At 48.2% G+C, this 25,675-nt stretch overlaps 1 protein-coding gene across 1 annotated transcript; it reads right to left on the reverse strand.

The window, feature by feature from the left end:
* Positions 1–4,406: 4,406 nt before the first annotated feature.
* On the reverse strand, positions 4,407–25,444 carry MELK (maternal embryonic leucine zipper kinase). Its single transcript, XM_078875612.1, has 17 exons — positions 25,340–25,444; positions 24,394–24,479; positions 23,610–23,726; positions 22,807–22,950; positions 22,092–22,160; positions 21,559–21,651; positions 20,159–20,257; positions 19,524–19,592; positions 18,755–18,853; positions 18,327–18,413; positions 17,576–17,728; positions 16,643–16,831; positions 15,665–16,076; positions 12,629–12,719; positions 9,936–10,155; positions 6,748–6,851; positions 4,407–4,778 (listed from the first exon to the last, which is right to left on the reverse strand). The coding sequence occupies exons 1-17, from the start codon at positions 25,404–25,406 to the stop codon at positions 4,598–4,600; spliced, it is 2,280 nt and encodes a 759-aa protein (XP_078731738.1). The 5' UTR covers positions 25,407–25,444; the 3' UTR covers positions 4,407–4,597.
* Positions 25,445–25,675: the final 231 nt, after the last annotated feature.

Here is a 25,675-nt window from a genome sequence, read left to right on the forward strand (position 1 = left end):
TTTACCGAAAGAACCAAGAATATGAATCCCTGCAGTCACGAGAGCTTTAAATCAAAATAAAATAGTTTAGTTTAGAGCTTCAGGTTACTGAATATTCACTTAATCCCCTGCTTGGCCAGTTGCTGGAGAAGCTCCGAAAACGTGGAGCAAAACGTCGGACAACGTGCAAAATGCGCGATGCAATCCAGAAACACATCACAGCCGTACAGCAGAACCGCTAAACCCGAGGCAGTAAATTGTAAGCCCACAAAATCATTTATTTTTTTCAGTGTGTGCAAATGAAACATGTAAATCATAACATCAATTAAAATACAGACGCCAACCCATTCAGTAATGACCAAGTATTGGGATACATATCAAGTACGCTGGCAATCGCATGCAGTAGTGTTACATCGAGGTTCCATCCAGCATTAGACACAGCATGGCTCAGGATATTTACAAGGCGTTTGTATTCATTGTACTGACCTGAATGTGCATTTAAACTGGTCTTTATTTAATCAGCGACAATTTGTGGTGCATCTCCTTTGGCACGGCGAACATCGGTGGCAAGGGATATCTCAACTGGTTCTAGGACGAACCCGTCGCGAACCTGCACTGGCAAACGCGGTGAAGAATGCCGTGACACCAGTCGCCATACACAAATACCAATGATTAGCCATAGTCATACAGGGTGCAGAAGCATGTGCTGTGAATGAGCACATATTAAGGCTTGCGCAGAACACACGCAACCACCTATGTTTACCAAGTGCTAATGCTCACACGGCATACTGTGCTCATGTTAAGGTTGAGTCAACCTAAGAGAGGGCCAGGACAGGTTCAGATACCACTTGGCCAGGGATCGAACTCGAGTTGCCGGGTTTCTTGAGCAGTGCGCTAACGACGATGCAACGACTCCCCCCCCCCCCCCCCACTAGCATCTCACAGCTGTACGTGGCAGTCTGAATAAGCAACGCACGCACGCGCACGCACACACAAACACGCACATAGAATGTAGCAATGAATGATTCACACTCTTAAAAAAACACTCAAGAAGACAAAACAGTCGCGGGCGCAATTAAGGTAAGACCAACACGGGGATAATGCCGCGTGAAAATCGTCGGCTAAATTAAACGACTCGTGAGAAAGGGGGGAAATGGAACCGTTGACCTTTAAAGAATAAACCAAACATAAGCGGGGAAAACAAGAGAAACGGGCCAGAGCATCCTGCACATTCATCAGGCAGCCAGCACTCTGCTGATGCCACCGCACAAGCGGAAAACCTCATCACGCATTCAGGCGTTTTGGTGCGGCAAGCGAGGCAGATACGAACATTGTGGCACGCTATGATTTTTTTTTGTAATGTGGGCAAGTCGCTCTCCGATGTGCTCTCGCGTTTGTACCGCGTGTAGTTGGGCACGATGTCCGACGTTTGAGCTCCACGTGCTGGGAAGCTGCACGTTAAATCCAGTTCCCCGAAGAAACTCCCCTGGCACGTGGAGCGAAACGTCGGACATCGTGCCGTATAACGCACGGCACAACCTGAAAATACATAGGCGAGTTGTTATATAGAGCAATCGCAAAAAAACCAACTCATACTTTTTGTTTTTTTCAGTAAAGTCACGTAGGTAAAAAATAAAATAAATTCAAATGAAAACTAAATTTGATTAAAATTTTTCATTTTAATTTAGTTGTTTTCATTTTCATTTAATTTATTTTATTTTATACCTACGTGACTTTACCGAAAAAACCAAAAAGTATGGATCGTTGCAAGTCACGAAAACTTCTAATCTACAATTAATACCAACTCAGCAGGAATTAATTTCTCTGAATATGTCCCCGGCCGTTGGTCGACTGGAGGGTGACACGTGGTTAGATGAGTAGCCATCCACAGTGAGGCATCCTGGATGCGGTGTGCAAGGTGTGGAAATTTTTTTTCAGGTCACTATTCCAGATTAAACCCAGCCTTGATTTCAACCCAACGGAAGCCACATTCACTTTCACCACATTTACTCAGCAAACCATTTAAGCAACCTACTGATTTCCTAAATGACATCGTTCGCGAACCCACTCAACAGCTGTTTTCAACAATCCACCCTTTCCAGCATGCATTACAACTTGCTCCAACTCCTGCCAACAATCCATCGTCCCAACAGACTTAGACATTACCAAGTAACAAGGCAGCGATCAAGTTAGGTTGAATAATAATGTGCGAAAAAATGTGATAATAAAGGCTTTTTTTTCGGATGGCTCAAGATTCCTATGAATTTCATCATACATTTAATCATATTCCAAGAGCAGAGAAGCCTCGGGGCAAATGCTGCCGGATTGGTATCAAAAATTAGTTTCAGTGGCGAACAGATTGAGAACATGAGCAGCGATCGGCTCCGCGATGAAATGGGAGTGTTATGCTTAGAGAATAGAATTACGACATTATCTCTCTACGCGTAAAAACAAGAGAAACTGTGGGCCAGTTTCGAAATTTTTTGCTCTCGTCAGCAGAGCGAGCAAATCTCAGTTCGCGTTTGTCCGTGTAAACAAATTGCAAATGGTGCTGAGAACAAAACGTGACGAGAATATATTTTCAGTAAGATGGGCAAAATTGCGTTTGGCTTCGAATGGAAATTCATGCAAAAATGCCACGCTTAAAATGTTCCCATCTTCTTACCCCACCTCGTCCCACGAGCGAAAATGCCTCTAACAAACGACGTCAGCGCAACAACGATCGCCACAACCAAGCAAGCACGGTCCAGGGGCAGTGTTTGCACAGACAAGCGACGCGCTTTTAGGTTATGCGCTATTGCAATTCTGCGGTCACGCCGCTGCTTAATCTACCCACCGCGCGTTGTGTTTCGGTATATTTCCTTATTTATTTTGTCCCCCAAGTGCTGTCTACGTTCGTAGCGTGTTCGGCACAAGATGCGATGCTATATAGACTCAAATTCTGGCAATGCATATGTATTATTATTCAACCGTACTCCTTTGAAATATTAAGACGCAAAACTTGGTAAATGTATTGTGACCAGGCCACCAGACAGCCCAAGACCCTCTAACTTGACTGAAAATGTGACATTGCATTGATACTTGAAAAGTGGTCAATTGGATTATTTCAGATTCAGCAGAGGACGCCTTTTGGCCCATCCAATACAGACACCTCGTCTCGTCCGATAGAGAACTCGAGCATAATTTAATAAAGAACCTACGTCTCATCTAATACAGATGCCTCGTCTCATATGATACTGAACCATTTTCTTTACCCGACACTGAACCCTTAGCTCATTAGGATTACCGAAATCCATCTCACAGACGTTTGCTAAATTCGACCGACTCGTTTTCTTAATAATATAAAACCCTTGCAAACGCAAAGGAAGCATGCATTGTTAATCATACCTCACCGTAACGCACACGCCAGCGTCAGCACCAACAAATCAGACATTCCTTACCGACCACAAGCAAAGCTTTAGCTGAACACGTGCAGCCTTAAACAATTGCAGCTTTAAAAATACGTGGATTAATTCCAGCGGGCTGCGAGCACACACACACGCACGCACACAGGCGGGCTACGTGTTGATAGGGATGTGTCCCTATTTAGCCGACGTACAGGTGAGTGGCAGCAGCGGTAGTGTTACACGACGAGACGGAGGGACAGAGCGGGAACAGGATCGGGGTCGTCGTTACCACAGGGGTGGGGCCACATTTCCCTTCCCGAGGCCCAATGGGACTTTCAATCCCTATTGCGAGCCACACCCCGTTGACGCCAAGACATCAGCGCTGTCCAATAGAGACGGGAAAAATAACGACGTGCGTGCCGACCGAGAATAAAGAGGCTTTTGCAGTGACAAAATTCACTGGATGAGCTAAGATTACAAAGTGTTGTTGCCAGGTCAAAATATTTCCCCTCTAGTACCCGATTAGTACTTTTTAATACCTTGCTGATGTAGCCAAGGAGCATAAACCATCGAACCAAAGACGGTCACCGCATCGCGCGCTTTCAGATGCGCTTCTGCGGCCGTCCGGAATGCTCTTGCTTCCGTTATTAGGAAAGCGCTGGAACCATGCACTTTTAAGTCATCTAGATTGAAAACGTAATTATTTAGAACTGCTTCTTGTGTTTAGTTTTTTGCCCTTACCCCCGCACCTCCGATGAGCTCGGCTGACTACATACGGTGCGAAAGGAGCTCAACGTACATATATTAGTGCAGCTAAGTTTCTCGCATTCCCGAATAGTTATTGTTTGTGGGGCGCTCTGCAGTGGTGGGCCCAATCTGGCCCAGCAGACCGTATGACAAAGTCGCGGGCTATAGTTTCAAAACCCGCGTGTTATAACGTTAAAAAGGAAAAACAGAAGGGCAAGGGAGCGGAGTTCTTGGGTTACACTGGGAGAGGGAGCACCTCCGATTAGCACGGTCGGCTACTTACGGTGCGGAAGAAGTTCAACATACGTACAATAGAGGGGGATAGAGTGACGGTGGTATTTCAAGGTTAGAGGGAGCAGAAGAGAAAAGGAGTTTGGTAAGGGGCGTTACTGGCGTAGAAATGGGAGGAGCGCGAGGAAACGGAAGTTTGAGAGGAGTTACACGGCGGTGGCGAGATGAGGCCCAGAGGGGGCGACAACGCCGAGCTAGGACAGCTTGGCAGAGGCGAGGACGTCCTCCACGAGCCGCTTGTAGACCCACGCGTCTCCCTTGAGCCTCTGCCGCCTGATGCCCACGCCCTCGGGCTTGAGCAGCGAGCAAACCTCCAACTCGAACTGCATCGTGATCTTGCCAAAGTCCGACTGCGTCTGGCACTTGAGGGTGTACCTACGTTGCATGCGTGCGAGTGTGCGCACGACAGTGTATGTGCGGGCGCGTGCGAGAGTGTGCCAGAGTGTATGTGCGAGAGTGTGCGGGTGTGTGTGAGAGTGTGCGAGAGAGTGTGTTTGTGCGAGTTAGTGTGTGTGCGTGGGAGCATATGAGTATGTGAGACATCATTAGCCGAACACATTATAATTATCATAACAGATAAATACGTCTTGGTGTTTTCAAGTTCCTCCATTGTAAAATTAGTTCAAACAAATATTGAGCGGACTGCCAGGAGTGCACAGGCATAAGTAAAAAATCACTAAACATTTGTAATTCACGCTTAATTACGTTATATTTTATGTATATATTCTAAAGATATATTTCAGATATATAGCATGAAGCGACAACCAAATCACCCAGAATGTGCCCAAGTGCTTGAATGTGTGACCACCATGTGTCAAACATGCAGCTGTTGTAGGCTGCTGTGGAGCTACGTTGTCAACACAGGGCAATGCAGAAGGAAAATATTGCGCTCTACAACCACCCATTAGTGCTGCTAAGACAGATGCAGTGGACGGATAAATAAATCTCGTTTGGGGCCCGTTTAGAAACGGTTGGCCTCACGTAAGCCACGTGCCGTGCGAAATTTGGACATATGTGTGAAGAAGAGCTTCACAGCTCATCGGATTCCTCCAGAATAAATACACATTCTGAAAAAATATCATGAACTGTTGTCGTAGGCCAAATCCTCACCCCCACTCTAACTACTACGCTACCATTCCCCCACCGGGTCCCGCACACACGCAGAGACAACAACGCGTACGTGGCCAGACACGCTCACCAGCTGGTGAACAGCATGCACCCCTACCCCTCTACACCCCCCACCCACCCACACACCCAACCCCAACACCTCACTCGCTCTCTCGCCCCACCCACCCACCCGTCAGAGGGCAACAAATACATTAACCGCCGAGGTCAGCGAAGCGATTACCCTGAACAAAATAATTACGTGGTGCCCCAGTGCATTGTGGGTAATACGTAAACAACGTTGCGGACGCCACCCCCCCCTTCGCCCGTATAATAATACAGTGACCCTCCTGTTATCCGTAAAGCCTGCCGGAACTCATTAAACATTATCCTATATTTTGTTGCCGGTAGGAACAGTGGCATTGCACAATTAATTCAATTTTTAACGCTCGGTTTTCTGCTCGTAAGACGAACCTCAAAGTGTTTGCCGCAGGTGCTGCATTTGTTCCATCATAGGCGCGATTTTTTTTTTTGGTAAATAAGAGGAGCCATCGTCAGGGAGTGGCAGAAAATTGCATCCTATTAATGTTGGGCGCCCCGGTAGCGAGTTCTTAACTCTCTCACCTGGTATGCAGGTCGCGGGTTCCATCCCGACCCTGATGCCTATATATTTGGGGTTTGCATGTTCTCCCCGTGGTCGTGTGTATTTTTCTCCAGGTCCTCTAGTTTTCCCCACCTTGTTTAGAATTGACGTACATTTAGAGCATTTGGCTGCTATACATCTCCACGTGATAAGCCACTTCGTTGAGCTATCATTTGTGGCCAGGTAGCTTCTAAAAAAAGAGCTACATAGCTCGGTGGGCCTTACCTGATAACATAAAAATTGTTTAAATAGTTTTAGTTTAAGCCACTCCCTGCTGATGAAGCTGGCCCAGTGTTTGCCTCGTTTAAATGAATCGCATTGAGCTGTGGTGTCGAGTGACATGCCAGCTGCCGGCCTATGAGTTGGCGCCGGTTCAAGTTCTAGGTTCAGGTTTATTTCGCTTAACCAGTCGAGAACAAAAGAGACCAGCACAGACTCGACTGCAAGAGTGACCTGGAGTCACCAAACTGACAAACGCAATAACAAATAAAATCACACAACAGTACGGCGATGAAGCAAATAGAAATCCGCACACAAAAACAACAGCCGCAAACAAAGCATCATTAGGCGATGAAGTATGGGGCGAGTTGGGCTCACCCCTTCTGCTGGAAGTCGATGTGCTTCTGCGGCAAGACCCGCACCAACTCTGCGAGCACCTGCTCGGCACTGAGGCTCCCCGTGGGAGTCACGTTGTAGTGGTACTGCCAACAAGCCACGCGGAGCAGAGTGTGGGAGGAGAACACAGGGTTGGCACAAAGATCCCCTGTATAGCCTTAACAGATTGTAGGGGCAAGGGCTGTTTGCGAGCAGCACCTATGACGGCCGGCACGGCACACGAGGGAGTGGGTGGCCAGCACCACGCCCCGGCCGCCTTTGTCTCCTCAGTGGCGTTTACACACTGCACCAGGTACTAATTTGTGTCTGATGTTTACACATGGCGCCACGCATCGTGCAAGGCTCAGTTGATCTAGGCGAGGTCCAGAACCAGTTCTGCCATTTGCCACTCGCTCGCACACGTACACTCATGCATATATATATACACACACACAACAAAAACAGAGGTCCGCTGGTTTAGCCTTCATCCCAGTATTTCTAGGAGACGCTGTACAAAAAACGCAGCTATGCCTCCTCTGGTCGAGAACGAATATCAGTGGGTGCCCGTGCGTGATTTAAATAAAAGGAAAAGTATATTTAGAGGCGGCACGCACGGCTGAGCGCAGAGATGGAACGAAAGCGCAACATGACCCCTTGTAACCCTCCAATGCAGAGGCAGTCACCCCCAACCGTGGCAACATCATCATCGCCATCATTGCCAGGATGCGGGCAGAGAGATAAGGGAAGAATTAAGGACATCATAAAACGAGTTGGGGTACAATGTGTTGCGTAAGAAGCGAGCGGAGCAAGACCAAGATGGTATGGCCACGTGATGCGAAGAGTGAGGAGGGATACATCCTATTTCGAATTTTTTAAACATAGATTTAGAGGAAAAGGGAGAGGCAGAGCAAAGATGAGATGCGAGGATAAAACAACAAACAGGGGACACTTTGCCAGTGGCTGTGGTTACAATAATTGAGGGGTGACTTCGACAGACCAAGAGTGGGAGGAGCGAGACCCTGGGCCAGCTAAAACCCCTAGCAGCGAGGGGACAGCCAAGGAGGAGGGTGGATGGGGGTGGAGAGGAGGAGGAGGTGGTGGGGGATTTAGTTGGGGCCACACAGCCCCACCCCCGCTGAGGCGATGACCTGCCCTTATTTCACATCTCTCGCCCCGCTGCTCTACTCTAAATGCAAACTCCCACTCCCTGCTCCTCTTATTGACTAATAACCCGGCAAAAGAGATTGAAATCTAGTTGGTAGCTAGACGGTATGTATTGTATCTTTTCGGCTTCAGATAAGTAAGCATATATATGTGTGCGGTCTATTTCTTTTTATTATTTTATTTTGGCCAGTTTCATCTCCTTGTGCTTTCATATAAAAAAAAATGGGGCTCCGGAGCGGTGTAATGAAATGTAAAAGATCTATCTCTAAGCTCTCGAAGCCTCCCTCCCTCCCTCCCGCAAATAATACTTCAGAGATGGTATTTATGGTTTGTTTCAGAGAAAGATAGTTCGGAAAATGTGAGCCCTTGATGGGAATCTTTCATGCCTTCTTGGACGCATAATTGATGCGTCACACACACAGGCACACGTACAAAAGACAAAGACAAATACGCCTGGATAGCCGACATACGTTGTAGGGGCAAGTGCTGTAAGCTAGCACCTGTGAACTCCGCACGGCACGTGCGGTGGTAGGTGGCCAGTACCATGTACACGCACGGACACACACATACACACACATGCAAGTGCACATACATCTGCAGATGCGCACGCACTCCTATGGTGTCCACAAGCTTTTGCACAAAAAGACAAAGATCCCCCGTGTAGCCCATAAAGGCAGTTTGGGGCAGGTGCTGTTTGCGAGTAGCACGTATGAAGGCCAACACGGTACACGAGGTGGTAGGTAGCCAGCACCCTGCCTGTAGTGCACACGCAAACACATGCATGCATGTGCACACATACACACACATGCTGGCGCATACGCGTGCATGCATGCATGCACACACACGCATGGGGGCACACACACAGCGAAGCAGAGCGGCTTGTAAAAGGTCTAGAATTCATGATGGCACAATCATATGTGAAGGTCAACCAGTGAATCCAGAGGTCAAAAAGAGCAAAAATCCCCCATTTTGCCTTTAATAGACTGTTGAGGCAAGTGCTGTTAGCGAGCACCTGTGAAGGCCGGCATGGCGCACGAGGTTTGTGGGTGACCAGCACCACACCTGACTGCCTTTATCTCCCCAGTGGTGATGTTTACACACTGCACCAGGTACTCATTTGAGGCTGAGTCGACCTCGGGGAGGCCCATACCAGGTTCAGATAATCGTCACCGGTTTTGGGTGTGAGCGGGAATCGAACTCGGGTCGCCGGGTTCGTAGCGCAGCGCGCTAACTGCTAGACCACCGCTACACCACTGCTCCCTACAGAGGAACACATATATGCACACACACTCTTTTGCACATGACAAACGAAAACAATAGTCTGCAGAGAATGTTGGCGAGCACTAATCAGCCCGTGAATGAACGAGTCGAGTCGTGTGTTGATGACGCAGTGATTATTTGTACTCAAGATACTCACTCAAGTCACATGGGATGAATTTATCATTATTGGACATTTGTTAAAAAAAGCTTTACATCTCATCGGATTCCTCCAGTATTAACAAATATTCTGATTGTGATTAGCCCCACATTATGGCCCTGCTTGGCCCGAGCCAGATTCAGATGACTTATGAGGTCAGCGTATCACGGATTGGTTCCAACTGGGCACAGCAAAGAGCCGGTGGGAAAAACTCCAGCGGCACTGCGATCGCCTCGTGCTGGTTGGGCCCAAATGCGGAAAAGCAACTAAAGGAACATAAGGAACATAAACCATCATCACATCATCACGCGGACTCCGTTTCCCGCAGCATTGGCTTTTGGCTGGCCATCAAACAAAGACGGTCACCATATCACACACGTTCAGATGCGCTTCTGCGGCCGTCTGGAACGCCCTTCCTTCCGATATTAGAAAGCCACTGGAGCGATGCACTTTTAAATCATCTCGATTGAAAACTAATTTCTTTATTACAACAGTTTTTTGCGTTTAGTTTGTGGTCCTTCCCCCGCACCTCCGATTAGCACGGCTTGCTATGTACAAAGGGCGAGGCGTGCCGATGCGCGTCTCTCCGCCGTGTCGTCTCTCGTCTCACCCGCGTGCGCCGGGGAAGGTCCCGCGCCGAGCCGCGCCGCTTGCTGGGCGTCAGCGCCGCCAGCACGCGGTCGATGCCGCGCTCCAGGCTCCCGAACACCTTCCCCCCGCGCCGCGTCTTGGAGCCACCGGCGGCACCGCCGCCGCTCGCTAAGACTCCTCCACCGGAGGCGGCGGCGGCAAAGCCACGTTCAGTGTCGGACCCCGAAGACCCGAATCTACTGACAAAAAAATTCACTTTAGTTCGCGATTTAAAGATGTTGGTACATTTTTGCCACCTCACGTGGTACCAACAGGTCAAATATTTGCTGCGTGCCCATGGACTCTACCGCTTATGAACGGTGTTCCACGAGCAGCTGTCAATCAGAAACCACGCTCATTACACACAACGTGCTTGCCGCAAATGAACCACACAATAGCTTGCCGATCTCGTCAAGGAGCATGAACCAACACGCAAACTCCGGTCATGCTCGCAGCGGCGGCTTTTGGCGAACCATCGGACAAAGACGGTCATCGCATCCTGCGCTTTCTGGTGCACTTCTGCGGCCGTCTGGAACGCTCTTCCTTCCGATATTAGGAAGCCACTGGAGCTGTGCACTTTTAAATCGTCTAGATTGAAAACGAATTTCTTTAGAACTGATTTTTGTGTTTAGTTTGTTGTCCTCCCCCCGCACATCCGATTAGCATGGCTGGCTACGTACGGTGCGAAATAAGGTCATCGTACATACATACTTAAGTACAACGTGCATTTGTAACGTGCCCGTAACCGTAACAAACATCTTAAAAGAGCGCAGGATTACAATCGGGAACAGGAGGGAACGAGACGGACGCAAGCGTTGGTGAGGGAGAGAAAGCATGTAAAATAGTTGGTCTTCTTTCACACCGTACGTAGCCAACTGTGATCGTAAGAGGTGCAGGGGAAGGACAACAAAACGAAACATCAAAATGTATTCTAAATAAATGAGTAAACGACTAAGGGGGTTGGGGGTGAGCGGGTTCCAAAGGCACGGGGGTTGACGAGAGAGGTTTTGACTTGAAAGCAGAGAGACGGGACCAGGCGCAGTTGCCTGACAAGGGAGTTCCAGAGGTTGGGGGGGGCAGAGCAGCTTAAAGAGTGCCCATCGGTGCGACTCCTGCAATCACCGTGGCTTACTCAGCTAACGCGTAAGGACTCGGCAGGTCATGAGGGCATCGGGAGGGGAGGTGGAAGCGCACTCTCGCTTTTAGGACTTGATTTTGATCTCGATGTTTTGGGAAAGCCTTTTATCAATTTGTCCGGATTTCAATCGTGGAAGTCAATAATAGCTATACAACTTTATACTATGGTTTCGTTCACATTGGATCATCGTTAGGAAAGTTACAGACGAACAAAGTTAATACGTTAATGCGTTCAACTTGTGTTAAAAAGTCCTACAAAAGTGTAAATGGTTTCCTTTTGAAGTGGCCATATTCTGTTTACAATCCCGAGCCAGCGGTGGAAATTACATTCTTATGGGGGAGGCAAGTCTATCCATTGAACAATCACTGTGAACTTCAGCGCCAAGTGTTACTGATTATATCGATCCCTTTGGGACGATGGGTCAAATTGACTCACGATAGGGGTTTGAACCTACAACATCCCGAGTGCGAGCCTATTCCCCGTTGCACACGGGGTGTAGGAATGAGATAATTACTTTAACTCTTATGAAATACTTTGAACGCAATCTCTTTCCTTCGCTCTGCATTAATTTGCTTTATGATAATTACTTGTCGAGGTCTTAAACTTAATGCATTTCGCTGGCGTAAATAATGTCGCCGGTTCATAACATGCGTTTGCAAATGTATAGCTGGGGGTTACGCACCGAGACCTGCATTATGAATTGTGCAATATAAATAAAATGATGACGACCAGTTCCCAATTGGCTCTCCGTGGCTAAATAGTGGACGCAAGTTGATGTACGGCCCTTTCTGTCTCTACAATCGAATTGGCCAAACATCGCCATACAGGACCCCCTCCAGTAGAGAGTCTAGACGCACATTTCCTAGAAAATGAATAACATTCATATTCCACGCGCGGGTGTGCAAAGTTTCAAGTTTGTTTTGTTTAACCAGGTGAGAACCCAACAGACCAGGATGCATCTCATTTGTTAGTGACCTGGGGCATCAGTCTGCCACTAGGGGGGCGATGATAACTCCGTGTAATCCCAACTGAGTAATTTGCGAATAATTTTCGAATTTGTCAAATTTGAACCCTGACGCCGACACGCGATGGCCAACTCTTGCGGGACATTTAAAGTTCAGTGAAGCAGACGGCGCGTAGTTTTGGTATTATCACGGATAACACACCTGCAGTCATATATGTATGCTCAACTTCTTTCACACCATACGTAGCCAACTGCGCTAATCCGAGGTAATCAGGGCGGCCGCTGGATTTAAACAGTGAACCTCCGCAACAAGCGTAAATCGTGCAGATGCAGCAGAATAGAGAATCGTCACTGGCCAAGTGGCCAGGGGGGAAGAGCTAGAGGGGCCAGGCTAGGAGAAGGCACCAGCCACAAAAGCAATTAACGTCCCAGCTAATAGCTCAAGAAAGCACGAGAAATTTAAAAGGGGAGAAAATGTCATGCGTCGGCCAGCTTGTTCTTGTTTTTGTAGCGGTGGTACTCCTGCTACTGTGTTGGTACCACATGCGTTGTGGGGGGGGGGCACACTCACTTGCGATCTGGACTAAACTGTGGGGCCAGGCGCAGCCGCTCACACTGGGGGTCACCACGCCTGGACACAAGCGGAGACGAATCCCCCTGTCCTGAAACGGCAAAAAATGTTACACGTTTAGTGCCATGGACAAAAGGGCGAGCGACCATTTCCTTACCGAGGTCCGAATTGGAACTTTCAATACCTTTGGCGAGATAAACACCCCGGTGTTACTCAATGACAACGCAAAAAATTACGTGCGTGCTAACTGAGCATTGAGGCCATTTACAGTGTCAGAAGTGATAGAGCGCTAAGATGTAACAAAGTGTGGCCACATCAAAAATATTCCCCTCCAGTAGCCGACTAGTGCAGCTAAGACGCTCGCTGGCTATGAATAATTATATCAATCGCTGGCCATTCTGAAGTGATAAGCTTCATGTGGCCCTGGGCCGTATGAAATTAAGTCCTGGGCCTTATCCAGCCCAAAGGGAATAGGTTTCCCACCCCTGCAGTAGACTCTGCAAGCGCCATTAGCGAGCACCTATTACATCCACAACAGTAAATGGTGTGGGGGTAAGGCGGCCAGTATCACGCTCACAAGTCTGTCATTGCCTGCTTATATACGAGTGTTCATACAATGCATTCGGTACTGATTCGACCTCAGGGAGGTCCAGGCCAGGTTCAGATGTCTGAACCTGGCCCGGACCATTTTGTTACCCTGACATTTTACAACGGCAACACTTTCACATGTCTTCCCAATTACATTCCAACTGTGCCATCAGCGCCGTGTCAGGAGATTATGAAAATAAAATAATGGCACTGTGCAGCGAGGTGTGCATCACTCCATGTGAGAAAATGGCACCAAAATATGACAGCCCAGAATTCCATCTCCAGTCTCTTCAATCGGCCCCTTTATCTCGACTAGTGGCACACATTTTATGCCGGGCAAAGCGCGTCAATCGCACGCCGTGCAAACGGAATTGTTTAAGTTAGCAAAATTAATTATTAAATCATGATTTGAAGCTTTTGTGACTGCAGGAATCCATACTCTTTGGTTCATTCGGTAAAGTCACGTGGGTAGAAAATAAAATAAATCATCAGGTGATGATGACGGACGCTTGTATTGCGCCCGAAACGTCGTGATTTATTTTATTTTATACCGACGTAATTATTAAATACAGTAATTTCGTACAATAATTGGTAGCGGGGACAAGACCATCAACTCATTACACTTGAAAACCTTCTTAAATCACGGGCGGATGAAACCCAGACTCAAACTAGGAAACTCAGCTGTGCTCACGGCCCCTGAACCCCCTCCACTTTAAAAATTGTTAACGCCGGTAACTTCATCAGTCCGCAATTTTAAGTTGAAAAAAAAAATGTCCTTACTCTTTAGCTCGTATGCAGGTTCACACATGGAATTGCAAACGATGAGATATTCACACAATGCAACCGACACTAAGTTTTCATCGTCGACCTCAACTGCTAAACTGCTTGAATTTTCCAAATAACTTTGGCGCCACCCGTTGACAAGCCGGTGCCATAGCAGGGAATTCGGCAGGCCTTGAGACCCACCTCATTTTCCTTCCTAGCCTACCAGTACTCTCTGTTCTTATAGTAATAAAGACATTGCACTTCACATGCCTGATGATTACTAAACACGTCCCACGTGATGTAGAGGGATCTGATCACTTACGTGTTTAGAACAGCCGTTTTTAAAACTACTTTTTGGCTTTACCTTGTTGTCCTTCCCCTCCGATTAGCACGGTTGGCTACATGCGGTGCGAAAGAAGTTTAACATGCATACATTTGAACGCGTGTACACGCCGTTCTCTACATCAGTAGAAATGAGTTCATACATGCAATCTATCATCACTACCAGCATATCACCAACAGCGATCACTCAATGTGCACCAGCCATAAAAAGAAAATGGGATCTAAGTGTTTTATTGTCACCGTCTTTTCTAATACAGTGACCGCCACTATGAATACAGATGATGTGCTAATAAAAAAAATACTATGCGCCGAGTGCTTCAGTGTAGACCAGAGGTCGCAAACAGCGAGAAAATTTGAAAAAGTGGCAGTGCAGAGGCTTGCTGTGTTTTTCACACCTGATGATGATTGCTTGTGTTGCAGTTGAAACGTCGCGAGAATTTTTTTGTTTTATATTTTTATTATTTTATTGTTTCCCTTCTACGTGACTTTACCGAAAGAACCAAGAATATGAATCCCTGCAGTCACGGAAGCTTTAAATCATTATTATTATTTTACCAAGTAAGGCCCACTGAGCTATCTAGCTTTTATTCAGAAGCCACCTGGCCACAAATGGTAGCTCAACCAAGTGGCTTATCTCGTGGAAATTTATAGCAGCCAAATACTCTAAATGTACTTTGATTTTCGATTTAAAGCTTTCGTGACTGCAGGGATTAATCTTCTTGGTTCTTTCGGTAAAGTCACGTAGAAGGGAAATAATAAAATTAATAAAATTTAACATAATAAAATAAAATTCTCAGGACGTTTCGTTTCATATTTATTATTTTATTATTTCCCTTCTACGTGACTTTATCGAAAGAACCAAGAAGATGTACTTTGATTCTACTCCAAATATACAGCGGGCATCAGGGTCGGGATCGAATCTATGACCTCCAGGATACCAGGCGACTTGGCAGGAACCACCTGAAAAAAAGTCTCGAGTCCTCCGAGAGACTTTCCTGAACAAACCAGCATGACAAAGAATATAATAATCAATCAATCAGCAGGTGCCCAAGCCTTTCTGAAATGTCTCCAGCTTTCCCAGCACACCACGTAGCACAGTGCCATCTCTACCTACAAGCCAGCCCGGCTTTTTCCACCGCTTGCTAAGAGCCGTGCAGCGTATGTACGTTTGTAATTTAAACTTTGTTCGCACCATACAATCAACCGTGATAATCGGAGGTGCGGGAAAGGGACAACAAACTAAACGCAAAAAGCAGCTCCAAAGAAATGGGTTTTCAACATAACGAGCACGGCTCGGCCACGAACTCTTCACCAACTCGGCGCCGTCAGCTGCGTTCGTACCCTGCGGTGCTTGCCACGACGCCACCACCTCCTTCACCCATGCCGGAGTCCTCGCCACCGCTTTCCTCTCCGAGTCCGATTCGGTTACGGCACCGGTCCGGCATGTCGGGGAACCCGGCGTGAGGGTGACGAGCGTTGAGGGCGTCCTGGCCTGTGCCGGCGTCGACCGCGGAGTGGCGGCATTCCCGTTCCCACCGGGCGTTTTGCGTTTGAGTGGCGATGATGCAGAGGAAAGAGACGACGTAGAGGAGGATGACGATGAGGAGGAGGTGCTGGGTTTGGGAGGGCGGCCGTGGGGAACGTTCTCCTTGCCGCCAGGCCTCGTTGCCGCTGCCGGGGCAGTGGCTCGCGCCCGCCGGGGTTGTGCCACGTCGTACTCCGTCGTCTCGGATTTGGGTCGGGGTTTCTTGGCCTAAGAAGGATGCATGGGGGAGGTCACAGGTCAACGAGAACGGTCGCTCTGAGGTGTCAATGGGAAATCTAAATGAAGGCTTGACAAATCCATGCCGGTCATTGTTTTTTTTTTACATAGTTCACCACACTGGTCAGTGCAGGTTGAAGACTGGGAGGGCAGGACCTATTATTAAATGATGCCGAGGACAAACCCAGTTTGAAAAGCATTGCCTGATCCATCTGTTGTAGTTTCGTGGTTTGCACGATTTACTACAAACCCGGCGACCCCAGTTCGCTCACGGCTAACACCAGTGAGAATTACCTGAATCAGCCCTGGGCCTCCCTAGGTCGACTCAAATTGGTATCTGGCATGGTGTTGTAAACATTGCCATTGGGGAGACAAAGATGGCCGGGGGTGATGCTGGCCACCCATCCCGTCGTGTGCCGTGCCAGCCTTCATAGGTGCTACTTGTTAGCAACACTTGCCCCAACAGTCTGTTCGGGGAGATCTTTGTCTCTATACGTGCGCGTGTTTGCGTGTGAATACGTGTGTGTGTACGTGTACGCACGCGCGCACATCCATACCGGCGGTCGGCCTGAGCAATGCCTCTCCCTTCTGAAGGGGCAGTCGTCAAAGTAAGAGTCGGTGTCGTCAAAGTCCATGGAGCCAAACACGTACGGCGCGTCCTCCTCCTCATCCTCCTGCTCCACATCGTCTCCTCGCTCCTCGCCCCCTCCGCCAGGTGGTGCCATGAACGCCAGCGCCTTTCTTGACTGCGGGACAGTAAAGACCGATAAAACTATGACGGTGATGACGACAAGGAAGACAATGACGATGAAATGACGATACGTCTCGTGCACCCAGCATGCGTGTTTTCACAACCTTTAATACACTTGATGTGTCAGCGTTCTATTTACAATGATAACGGATTAAAAAATAATCATCGCACAACACGCACACACAATCAATTATGCACCACACACACACACACACATGCAATGATACAGAAAGGATCTAAGGAAATAAGCACCAGTGTGAGATCATGTTTGCAAGTATTTTGAGTACATACTATTAAAAAAACATTTTTAAAACGACCTAAACAATTTTTATTTTACCAAATAAGGCCGACTAAGCTATGTATCTATGTAGAACTTTTTGTCACACCGTACGTAGCCAACCGTGCTAATCGGATGTGCTAATCGGAGCTCTATAGCTATTTTTAGAAGTGACCTGGCCACAATTGATAGCTCAACAAAGTAGCTTATCTTGTGGAAATGCATAGCAGCCAAATACTCAAAACGCACCATATTGATTCTAAATGTGGAGGGAAAAACCAGAGAGCCCGGAGAAAAATCCACGCGACCACAGGGAGTGAGACACCGCAAACTCCAAATATACAGCAGGTGTCAGGGTCGGGATCAAACCCACGCGATCCGGTATACCAGGCGGTTAACATCTCGCCACCCCGGGCGTACAAGCGCATGCAAGCGTGCTAGTCGGCGTGCGTGCGAGCGTACCTTGTTGGCGCGTGCGTGTGGCGTAGAGGTGACGCGCACGCGGGGACAGGAGCGGGGGGCGGTGACACCCGGGGGCAGCAGACGCACTGGGCGACCCAACGCCTTCTTGGCGAGCAGCAGCAAGTAGCAGGCTGTGAACTCGTCGTAGCGCCACTGCAACAGAGACAAAACATCCCCCATATATAGCCTTAACAGACTGTTGGGGCAAGTGCTGTTCATAAACGAAACTGCAAAAACAAAGACATACACCTCCTACATATAAACAGCTGCAATTTTTCCAACTAATTGGAAGTGATGTGTCCACAACTCTTGTGCCAGGCTAGGTGCACTTGTGCATAGGCCACATGAAATGTTGAAGGCTCACTGGCATGTGGTCACGGGACAAACCCAGGTGTTATGGGTTGACTGAGGTGATTGGACGGTGCACCACCTGTGATCCCCACCCGCTGTGTTTTAACTACCTGGTGCTCTGCATTGTTCTAAGCACCACTCCTCTGCAGTTACCTACAACTGCCCAGTAGCGTCCTTTACAAGTCTCCTCCACAGAAACAAATCTTAACACCTCCGGTGCCAGTCAACAACGCATCATCGAATCTCCTCTCGTTTAGCCCTCTCTATCCGACCAAACATAAGCCGCTTGGGGACATGCAACGGTCTAGGATACCTGCGTCAAAATGTGTGCACAATTTATTTTTTGCAATGAACCGATGTTTCGACCTAAACCACTGCCACCGTCACACGATGGGCGCACCTCCGAGACCAGCTCTGCCGTCCGCTGCTTGGACTTCTTTCCGAAGACGGCGAGTTCCGTCACGCAGTCCTCATCCACGTGAAGCAGCTGGCACAGGTACAGAGAACGAAGCGACGTCGCTTGAACGGACCACTGCGAGGACAACTCCAACGTTTACGGCGTTTTTTTGTTATTGTCCAGTTAAAAAATGAACAATGTTCACGATATTATCGCGATCGTGATATGACTGTCACGTCACAAAACGAAGTGTCCATCCAGATCTCTGGCAAAGCAGGACAAGACCGATCGTGTTAGCGAATGGCTCCCAGTAGAGGGCACTGCTTTCCCATAATCGAGAGCTGACGTCAATAGCCTAATGGATCAATGAATTAATATCTTATTGAGAGCGCGAGAGAGAGCGCGAGAGAGAGTGTGTGGACGGGAGTTACCGGGAACTTGCTGTGCCACTCTACGGGACAGCCATAGCCGCTCATCAGCCAAGGGTGACCTAGGAGATGTCTCACGGCCAAGCGACGCGTCGGGTCCACCTATGTGATCACACACGCGGAACAGCAAAATACAAAGATCCCCCACATGTAGTCATACAGACAGTTGGGGGACAAGCGCTGTCAGCAAGCACCTATTAAGGATGGAACAGCGCACAAGGGGTGACGTGGCCTGCACCAAAGCCGGCCACTTTTGTCTCCTTATGCTGATGTTTACACGCACAGCAACAGGTAATCATTTAAGGCCGAGTCAACTTCAGAGCGGTTCAGATAATCAGCACTAATATTAGCCATGGCTAGAAAGAAAAACTCAGGTTGCCAGAATCACCAGTGATATTAGACCGGTTTGTACCGCAGTCTACTAACCACCGCCCTACCTCACATTCACTCATATGCACGCATGTGCTTACTTTCATACACTCACGCACATGTATGCGCAACCGCCCAAACAGCAACGCACACGCGTGCATACATTTAAGCATGTATGCACACACACACAGTGGCACTCTTGCTGACTGGCTTACTTAACAAACGAAGCCGTGGGTTAACAACTCAAACATCCACAATGATTATTATATTACTGGTCGCAAAAACCTGTGTGTTAAACTTAACACATTATCGATGAGCATGGCCACACCGTAAGGGCATCCCACAGCAGCTCACGCAAACCTTCACCTGCAGGAGTTGGTCTAGGAGTGTAGCGAGCACTCACCTGGAGCAGCTGGTCGAGGAGTGTCACGCTCTCGCGAGACAGCCACTTTGGAATCTCGTACTTCCCCCTCTGAACAAAGGAAACCAAGTTTCTCACGTTAACAAACATCATCGTCGTCGTCGCCGTCATTTTCATACCACTAGAGATTTATTCATATGTTTTAAAAGATAGATGCCTTTCAAGTCCGCGTCCTTGCTAACGTGTCAGCTCTCATCTATAACAACTTTAATGGTGCTGTTTGTTGCTGGCTACTTGGCCTTTAGAGCCTTTGGGCCTGTGCTCAGCAACTGTGATAATATTTTAGTTTTCTTATCGGGCGCCATGATGGTGAGATGTTAACTTCCCCACCTGGTATACAGGAGGTCGTGGGTTCGATCCCAATCCTGACACCTGTATATTTAGAAGTTACATGTTCTCCCCATGGTCGTATGCATTTTTTTTTCTGGTCCTCCAGTTGTTTCCCTCGACATTAAGAAATGTGCGTATAGAGTAATTGGCTGATATAAATTTCCACGTAGTAAGCCACTCCGTTGAGCTACCATTTGTGGCTGGGTCGCTTTTGAAAGAGCTATAGAGTTCAGGCCTTCCCTGGTAAAATAAAAAATAGTAAAATTAAATGTCAGAGCCACACACACCTGGATCTTGCGATACAATGCCATCACGTTGTCATCATCAAACGGGAGGAAGCCACAGAGGAGGGCGTAGAGCAGAACACCCATGCTCCACAGGTCAGCCTGTACGACGCACACATAAACGCGCAAGACAAAGATCCCCCAGAAAACCTTAACAGATGTTGGGGCAAGTGCTGTTCGCGAGCACCGATGAACAAAGACAACGGAGCATCTTAATGTTAGACGCACCCACTTTACATTAAATTATTTAAAATACTGTACTCGACACTCGTGTGCAGCAGTAAACTTTAACACAAATTATATAGGGTACAATAAGATACAGTACACGATAAGAAATCACCAAAATACTGTACATATATAATATATTGTACTCTACAGTATGATACATTCTTTCACGCGCAACGCAAAGTAGTTCGTGTACCGGCTAGGTCAGGGGTGGGGAACATCCGGCCTGCGGGCCGTATGAGGCCCGCGAAATCATTTGGTGTGGCCCTGCCAAGGCAACCGCAGGCGGGACTCGAAATTCAATAAATCTAGGAGCAAACCTGGAAAAGCAGTTGCGAGTAGCAACATCATCAATAGCCAGCTAACATCACATGCCTCACCAAAGAGAAGCAGTTCCAGCCATCACATTAGGGGTGAGTTAATTAAATGTTTGACCAAATATAACAGGCTAATTTTGACGTTGATAATTTTGTATGGCCCGCGAATGATGTTATAAATACCCAAATGGCCCTTGGCAGAAAAAAGGTTCACCCACCCCTAGGCTAGGTGGAGGCGAAGGCCGAAGCGACAATTGCGAGAAAGGACGGGTGACGCTGTCATGCGACGTGTGGATTGAGGCAACGCAAATCGGGTAGCGGTATTAACAACGTGACGGCGTACAGTCTGTTCTCCTATAACCGCACGTGTTTTCATAATGCAAATTGGATATAAACGCAGTTGAGTGCACAGGACTACGTCGCACGAGTAAAACTAAGCGGTTGTACGGCTGCCTCGGCGTAGCATCACACAAGGCAGTGGGATGTTGCTGGATGCTTCTAGATGCTGCCCACACGCCTCAATCTTTGTTCAGCCTGCGCACGCATCTCACGTGTTATCGCGGACTGTGCTTTACCCTATATAATATACTATTTATAACTCGATTTTTCCACAACGCGGTGTTCTTGAGGAACGTAACTACCGCGTTACAGGAGAACAGACTGCACTGTATTTGTGACACGACGTGAAAGGGGGAGACGTTTCAGTTTTCAGTTATTTCGTATATAGCCCTGTGAGCCATTCGGCTCTTGAATCGGGCGCAACCGCAACAAACAAAAACATGAACAAGTAAACATCTTAAAGTGACTACGCGCAAACAGAAAAATCCAGGAAACATAAATCGTTGTGCGCGTGTTTCGTACCTCCGAGCCACAGTAGGGTTTTCCCTGGATGAGCTCTGGTGCAGCGTACGCCGGGCTGCCACAACAGGTCTCCAGGTGGCAATCCAGCCCGCCCTGCAACCGCGACGCACAATGCCAGCACAGCCATTCCACCAGCGCAGCAGCGTACGCTTTAAACTTGGTGTCAACACACGGACACGTTGCCACACGGGCCAACACTCGCACCGCTATACTCTCAGAGGCAACCGCTCGCTCCACTGTTATACACCACCAGCACAGACACACCCGCACCACCACTAATATACCGGAACACAACCACGCCAACATTAAATGCACCAAACCACTCTATACAGGCACAAACAACACAAGCTAACAACAACAAAGATCCACAACCACACGAGCACTTTACAGATATCTATCACACTAAAACAGTGCCACAACCACACCACCAGAAAGACACAACCACTACCGGCACACAGACATAAACAACACAACCACCGCGTCACTATAAAGAGACCCCTACCCATCCCACCAGGTATCCTCCCCCCCCCCACCTTGGGACGAGCACAGAGCCCGAAATCGATGAGCTTGAGGTTGTGGTTCTCATCGATGAGGAGGTTCTCCTGCAGGAGAAGTCACAGTCAGAAATCAGAATCAGAAACCTTCATTCATCCTGGAGGAATCCAATGAGCTATGAAGCTCTTTTTCACGGATGTCCAGCAGTTACGAAGCGGGAGAGTGAACCTCACACATTGTTTTTTTCCATGGCCACTCGTGATCCAAGCATGGTCTTTCAGGTCGGGCTGTGTGTTGAGCATTTTTCTGTCAAGCTTTCACCATGCACCACTGCAGGAATCTTTCAAAGTTAAAGATGCCCACTGGGAAAACGTATGTGCTCAACAAGCGGCCTAATTAGCAAGACCATGCACTTGCGTGCGGAAGAGTGATTAAAGAGCGATGTAGAGCCAAAAGGACAGAACGATGAATATAAAGTTTGTTTTTATTATGATTATTACAACTTAGAGATGGAACCAGCTCACTTCAAAGGGTGCAAAAAAGGACAGGAAGGACGTAGAAACTGGCGGACGGCACAGTGGAATGGAAGAACCATACCGCAGGACACAAGCAAAGAAGAATGGACGGAGAGGGAAAATAAAGGAGATGGAGACAGCAACAGAAAGACACGGAATGAGGAACAGAAAGACAGAGACAGAAGGATGGACGGATGGACTAAGGCGGCCAGTGGACACAGCCTCGTGTGCCTCTCACCGGCTTGAGGTCACGGTGTGCGAATCCCTGGCTGTGGACGTAGGCGATGGCCGACACGATCTGCCGGAAGAAGACACGTGCCTCCTCCTCGGGCAGGCGGTCCCGCGCGATGATGTAATCGAATAGCTCCCCGCCCGGGCAGTACTGTGGGACAGGCACACGCCGTGAGACTCTCCGGAAATTCTGCGCCTGGCGAATCTACGGGCAAAATACTTTAACCAAGCCTCGTTAGTGATTAAGCGTTTCTTTACATCATTCGCTGAGATAGCTCTGGGTTATCTGGCTTTTTCTCACACAAAGCCAAACACTCATTAATGTATTTGGTCAAACGTCCCAATGTAACACACCTTCCTGCCAACATGGCCTTGACATTCAGTGAGGCTTTCCTGGGAAAGCGAAGGGCATTATCATTCTAGATTTGAAGTTTTCGTGACTGCAAGGATCCATACTCTTTGGTTCTTTCGGTAAAGTCACGTAGGTGAAAATAAAATAAAAATAACTAAATCACGACGTTTCGGAGGCAACACAAGCTTCCGTCATCAGGTGGGACAACCCCAGAAAAAAATGTTTTACTGTAGTGGGCAGAGAGAGCTGTATGTGACAAGCGATTATATAGGGTAAGAGCAAGGGAGGAGGGATGCAGGGGGGGGGGGGGCGGCGTGTGGAGTCAGAGGTGGGGGATTAAGCTGTCATTATTTACTGTAGCCCCGAGGTAATTAGGATATTATCATATTATCATCAGTAATGGACTCTCTCTGGAAGGGGACGTGGACAGTGACTCACTACTGGTGACTGTTTCTCACCTCCAGCACCATGAAGATTTTCGTCTTTGTCTCGATCACCTGGTAGAGACGACACACGTGCTGGTGGCTCAGGCTCTTCATGGCTTCTATCTCGGTCTTCACTCGTGGCAAATCATCCTGCACACACACACAAACACACCCACACAGATTGCTTATGCAGTCTTACACACTGTGGGGGGCAAGTGCTGTTCAGCAGCACCTGTTGAAGTTTCCATGTTACACGAGAAAGTGGCCACCACAACGCCCAACCACCTTTGTCTTCACAGTGCTGATGTTTGCACACTCCACCAGATACTCATTTAAGGCTGAGTCGACCTACGAGAGAACCAGGACAAGTTCGGTTCAGTTGCCACTAATTTTACCCATGGGTGATAACTGAAATCGCCACAACGCCACTAACCCTAAACATGTATTTTGTATGATAGACACAAGGGGCAAGCACTGTTAGAGAACCCAAGATTGCACACAAAAGGAATATTATAGCCATAATCACTCATGGCCAGTCACCTTTATCTCCACAGGGCTGAAGTTGACACATAACAGCTGGTACTCAATTCCAGCTGAGTTGACCTACAGGAGTCCCAGGCCTGGTTGCTATTGCAATTACCACCGACGTGTATGGCCAGAAATCAAAACGAAGGGTGCACAGATCGTGGTACGGCAGGCTAACCATTACATCGCCACTTAAACTGAACAAGTGTTGTTGAATGTAATTGCATGACTCTCAGGGAAAGCGCTGGTGTGTTGAGTGCAGAGCAAAACACACACACACACACGCACATACCCCAAGCTCAGCCTTGTCCATGATTTTGATGGCCACCTTCTCCCCCGTGAGCAAGTGACGCGCAACCTTAACCTTGGCAAACCCACCTGGGGAGAGGGGGGACAAAAACAACGTGAGGATTCGTGAAAATGTACCAAAAAAGTGCTCATCCGTGACCCCAAACCGTGATCCCGAATTCTGGCGATTCATACTCGAAGGGAGTGTGAATCATTCCATCATTAAGTTAGCCTTGGTAGCTGGTGCGGGAGACACAGGGAGGAGGGCAGGTGAGTAAAAGATGCGGAAGGGTAGATGGGCGCAAGGTTGTTGCAGGAATAGCACATGGGAAGAAAGGTGATGAACATGGAAGCACTAGGGTGGAGAGTGAGAGGCAGGCCTCGAAAGAGGTGGATGCAAATGGTGAACCACGATATGAAAGACTGTTGAGTGGGTGCGGAGTAGCCCAGGACTGGAATGAATGACTAAACATTTCAATTGTTCTTATTTTACCAGTTAAGGCCCACTGAGCTGTATAGCTCTTTTTAAGAAATGACCTGGCCACAAATGATAGCTCAACAAGGTGGTCTATCGTGTGGAAATTGATAGTAGCTTAATACGCATTGTTCTAAATGTGGAAGGAAAAACCAGAAGACCCGGAGTAAAATCCACACAACCACAGGGAGAGATAACACGCAAACCCCAAATATACAGGCATCAAGGGCGGGATTGAACCCACGACCTCCTGTATACCAGGCAAGGTAGTTAACATCTCACCACTGTGGCACTCCTGAATGAGCAAGAGGACCGGGAAGGCAGACCTCACATGAGTGGGAAGTGGTAAACCAGGATATGAAGGCCTCTAGAGTGAATGTGGAAATGGCCCAGGACAGGAATGAGTGGGGGAATAGGACGAATGGGGAAAATGCCAGGAAGAGCAGAAAGGCAGCACGGGGAGCAGTCGCCTTGCCTGAGCCGATGGTCTCCCTGAGCTCGTAGAGACGGAGCAACTCGTCGTAGTCATCCTGGGCCGTCATGGCGTCGTCCCCCCGCGTGTCGCTCCAGCAGTGAGACCCGGGGCAGTGGGGTGTGGGAGCAGCACTGCAGCCCTGGTTGATTCACAAGAATGCAGCTGTTAGCAAACTTTAAAATTTTTACTTATTTTGGTTCGCTACTTTGGGGATGTTTGGACAATGCCATTAATGCGTTTTGCTTCATGTGGGAGCAAGCCGGAGTGCCTGGAGAAAACCCACTGCATCATAGGAGGCGATAACACTAGAAGGGCCTGCACAGATAGTCAAGCATC

The sequence above is a fragment of the Lampetra fluviatilis genome, chromosome 41 (assembly GCF_964198595.1).
Source record: "Lampetra fluviatilis chromosome 41, kcLamFluv1.1, whole genome shotgun sequence".
Classification (NCBI taxonomy): Eukaryota; Metazoa; Chordata; class Hyperoartia; order Petromyzontiformes; family Petromyzontidae; genus Lampetra; species Lampetra fluviatilis.

Bases quoted from the DNA above. Each gene is read 5' to 3' on its own strand.
- MELK (XM_078875612.1), bottom strand. From the start codon at position 25,406: ATGACGGCCCAGGATGACTACGACGAGTTGCTCCGTCTCTACGAGCTC. The intron at 21,652-22,091 runs GTGGGGGGGGGG...TCGCGGTTGCAG, and splicing joins GGCTCTGTGCTCGTCCCAAG to GGCGGGCTGGATTGCCACCT. The intron at 10,156-12,628 runs GTGAGTGTGCCC...TTTTTTTGTCAG, and splicing joins CAGTTTAGTCCAGATCGCAA to TAGATTCGGGTCTTCGGGGT.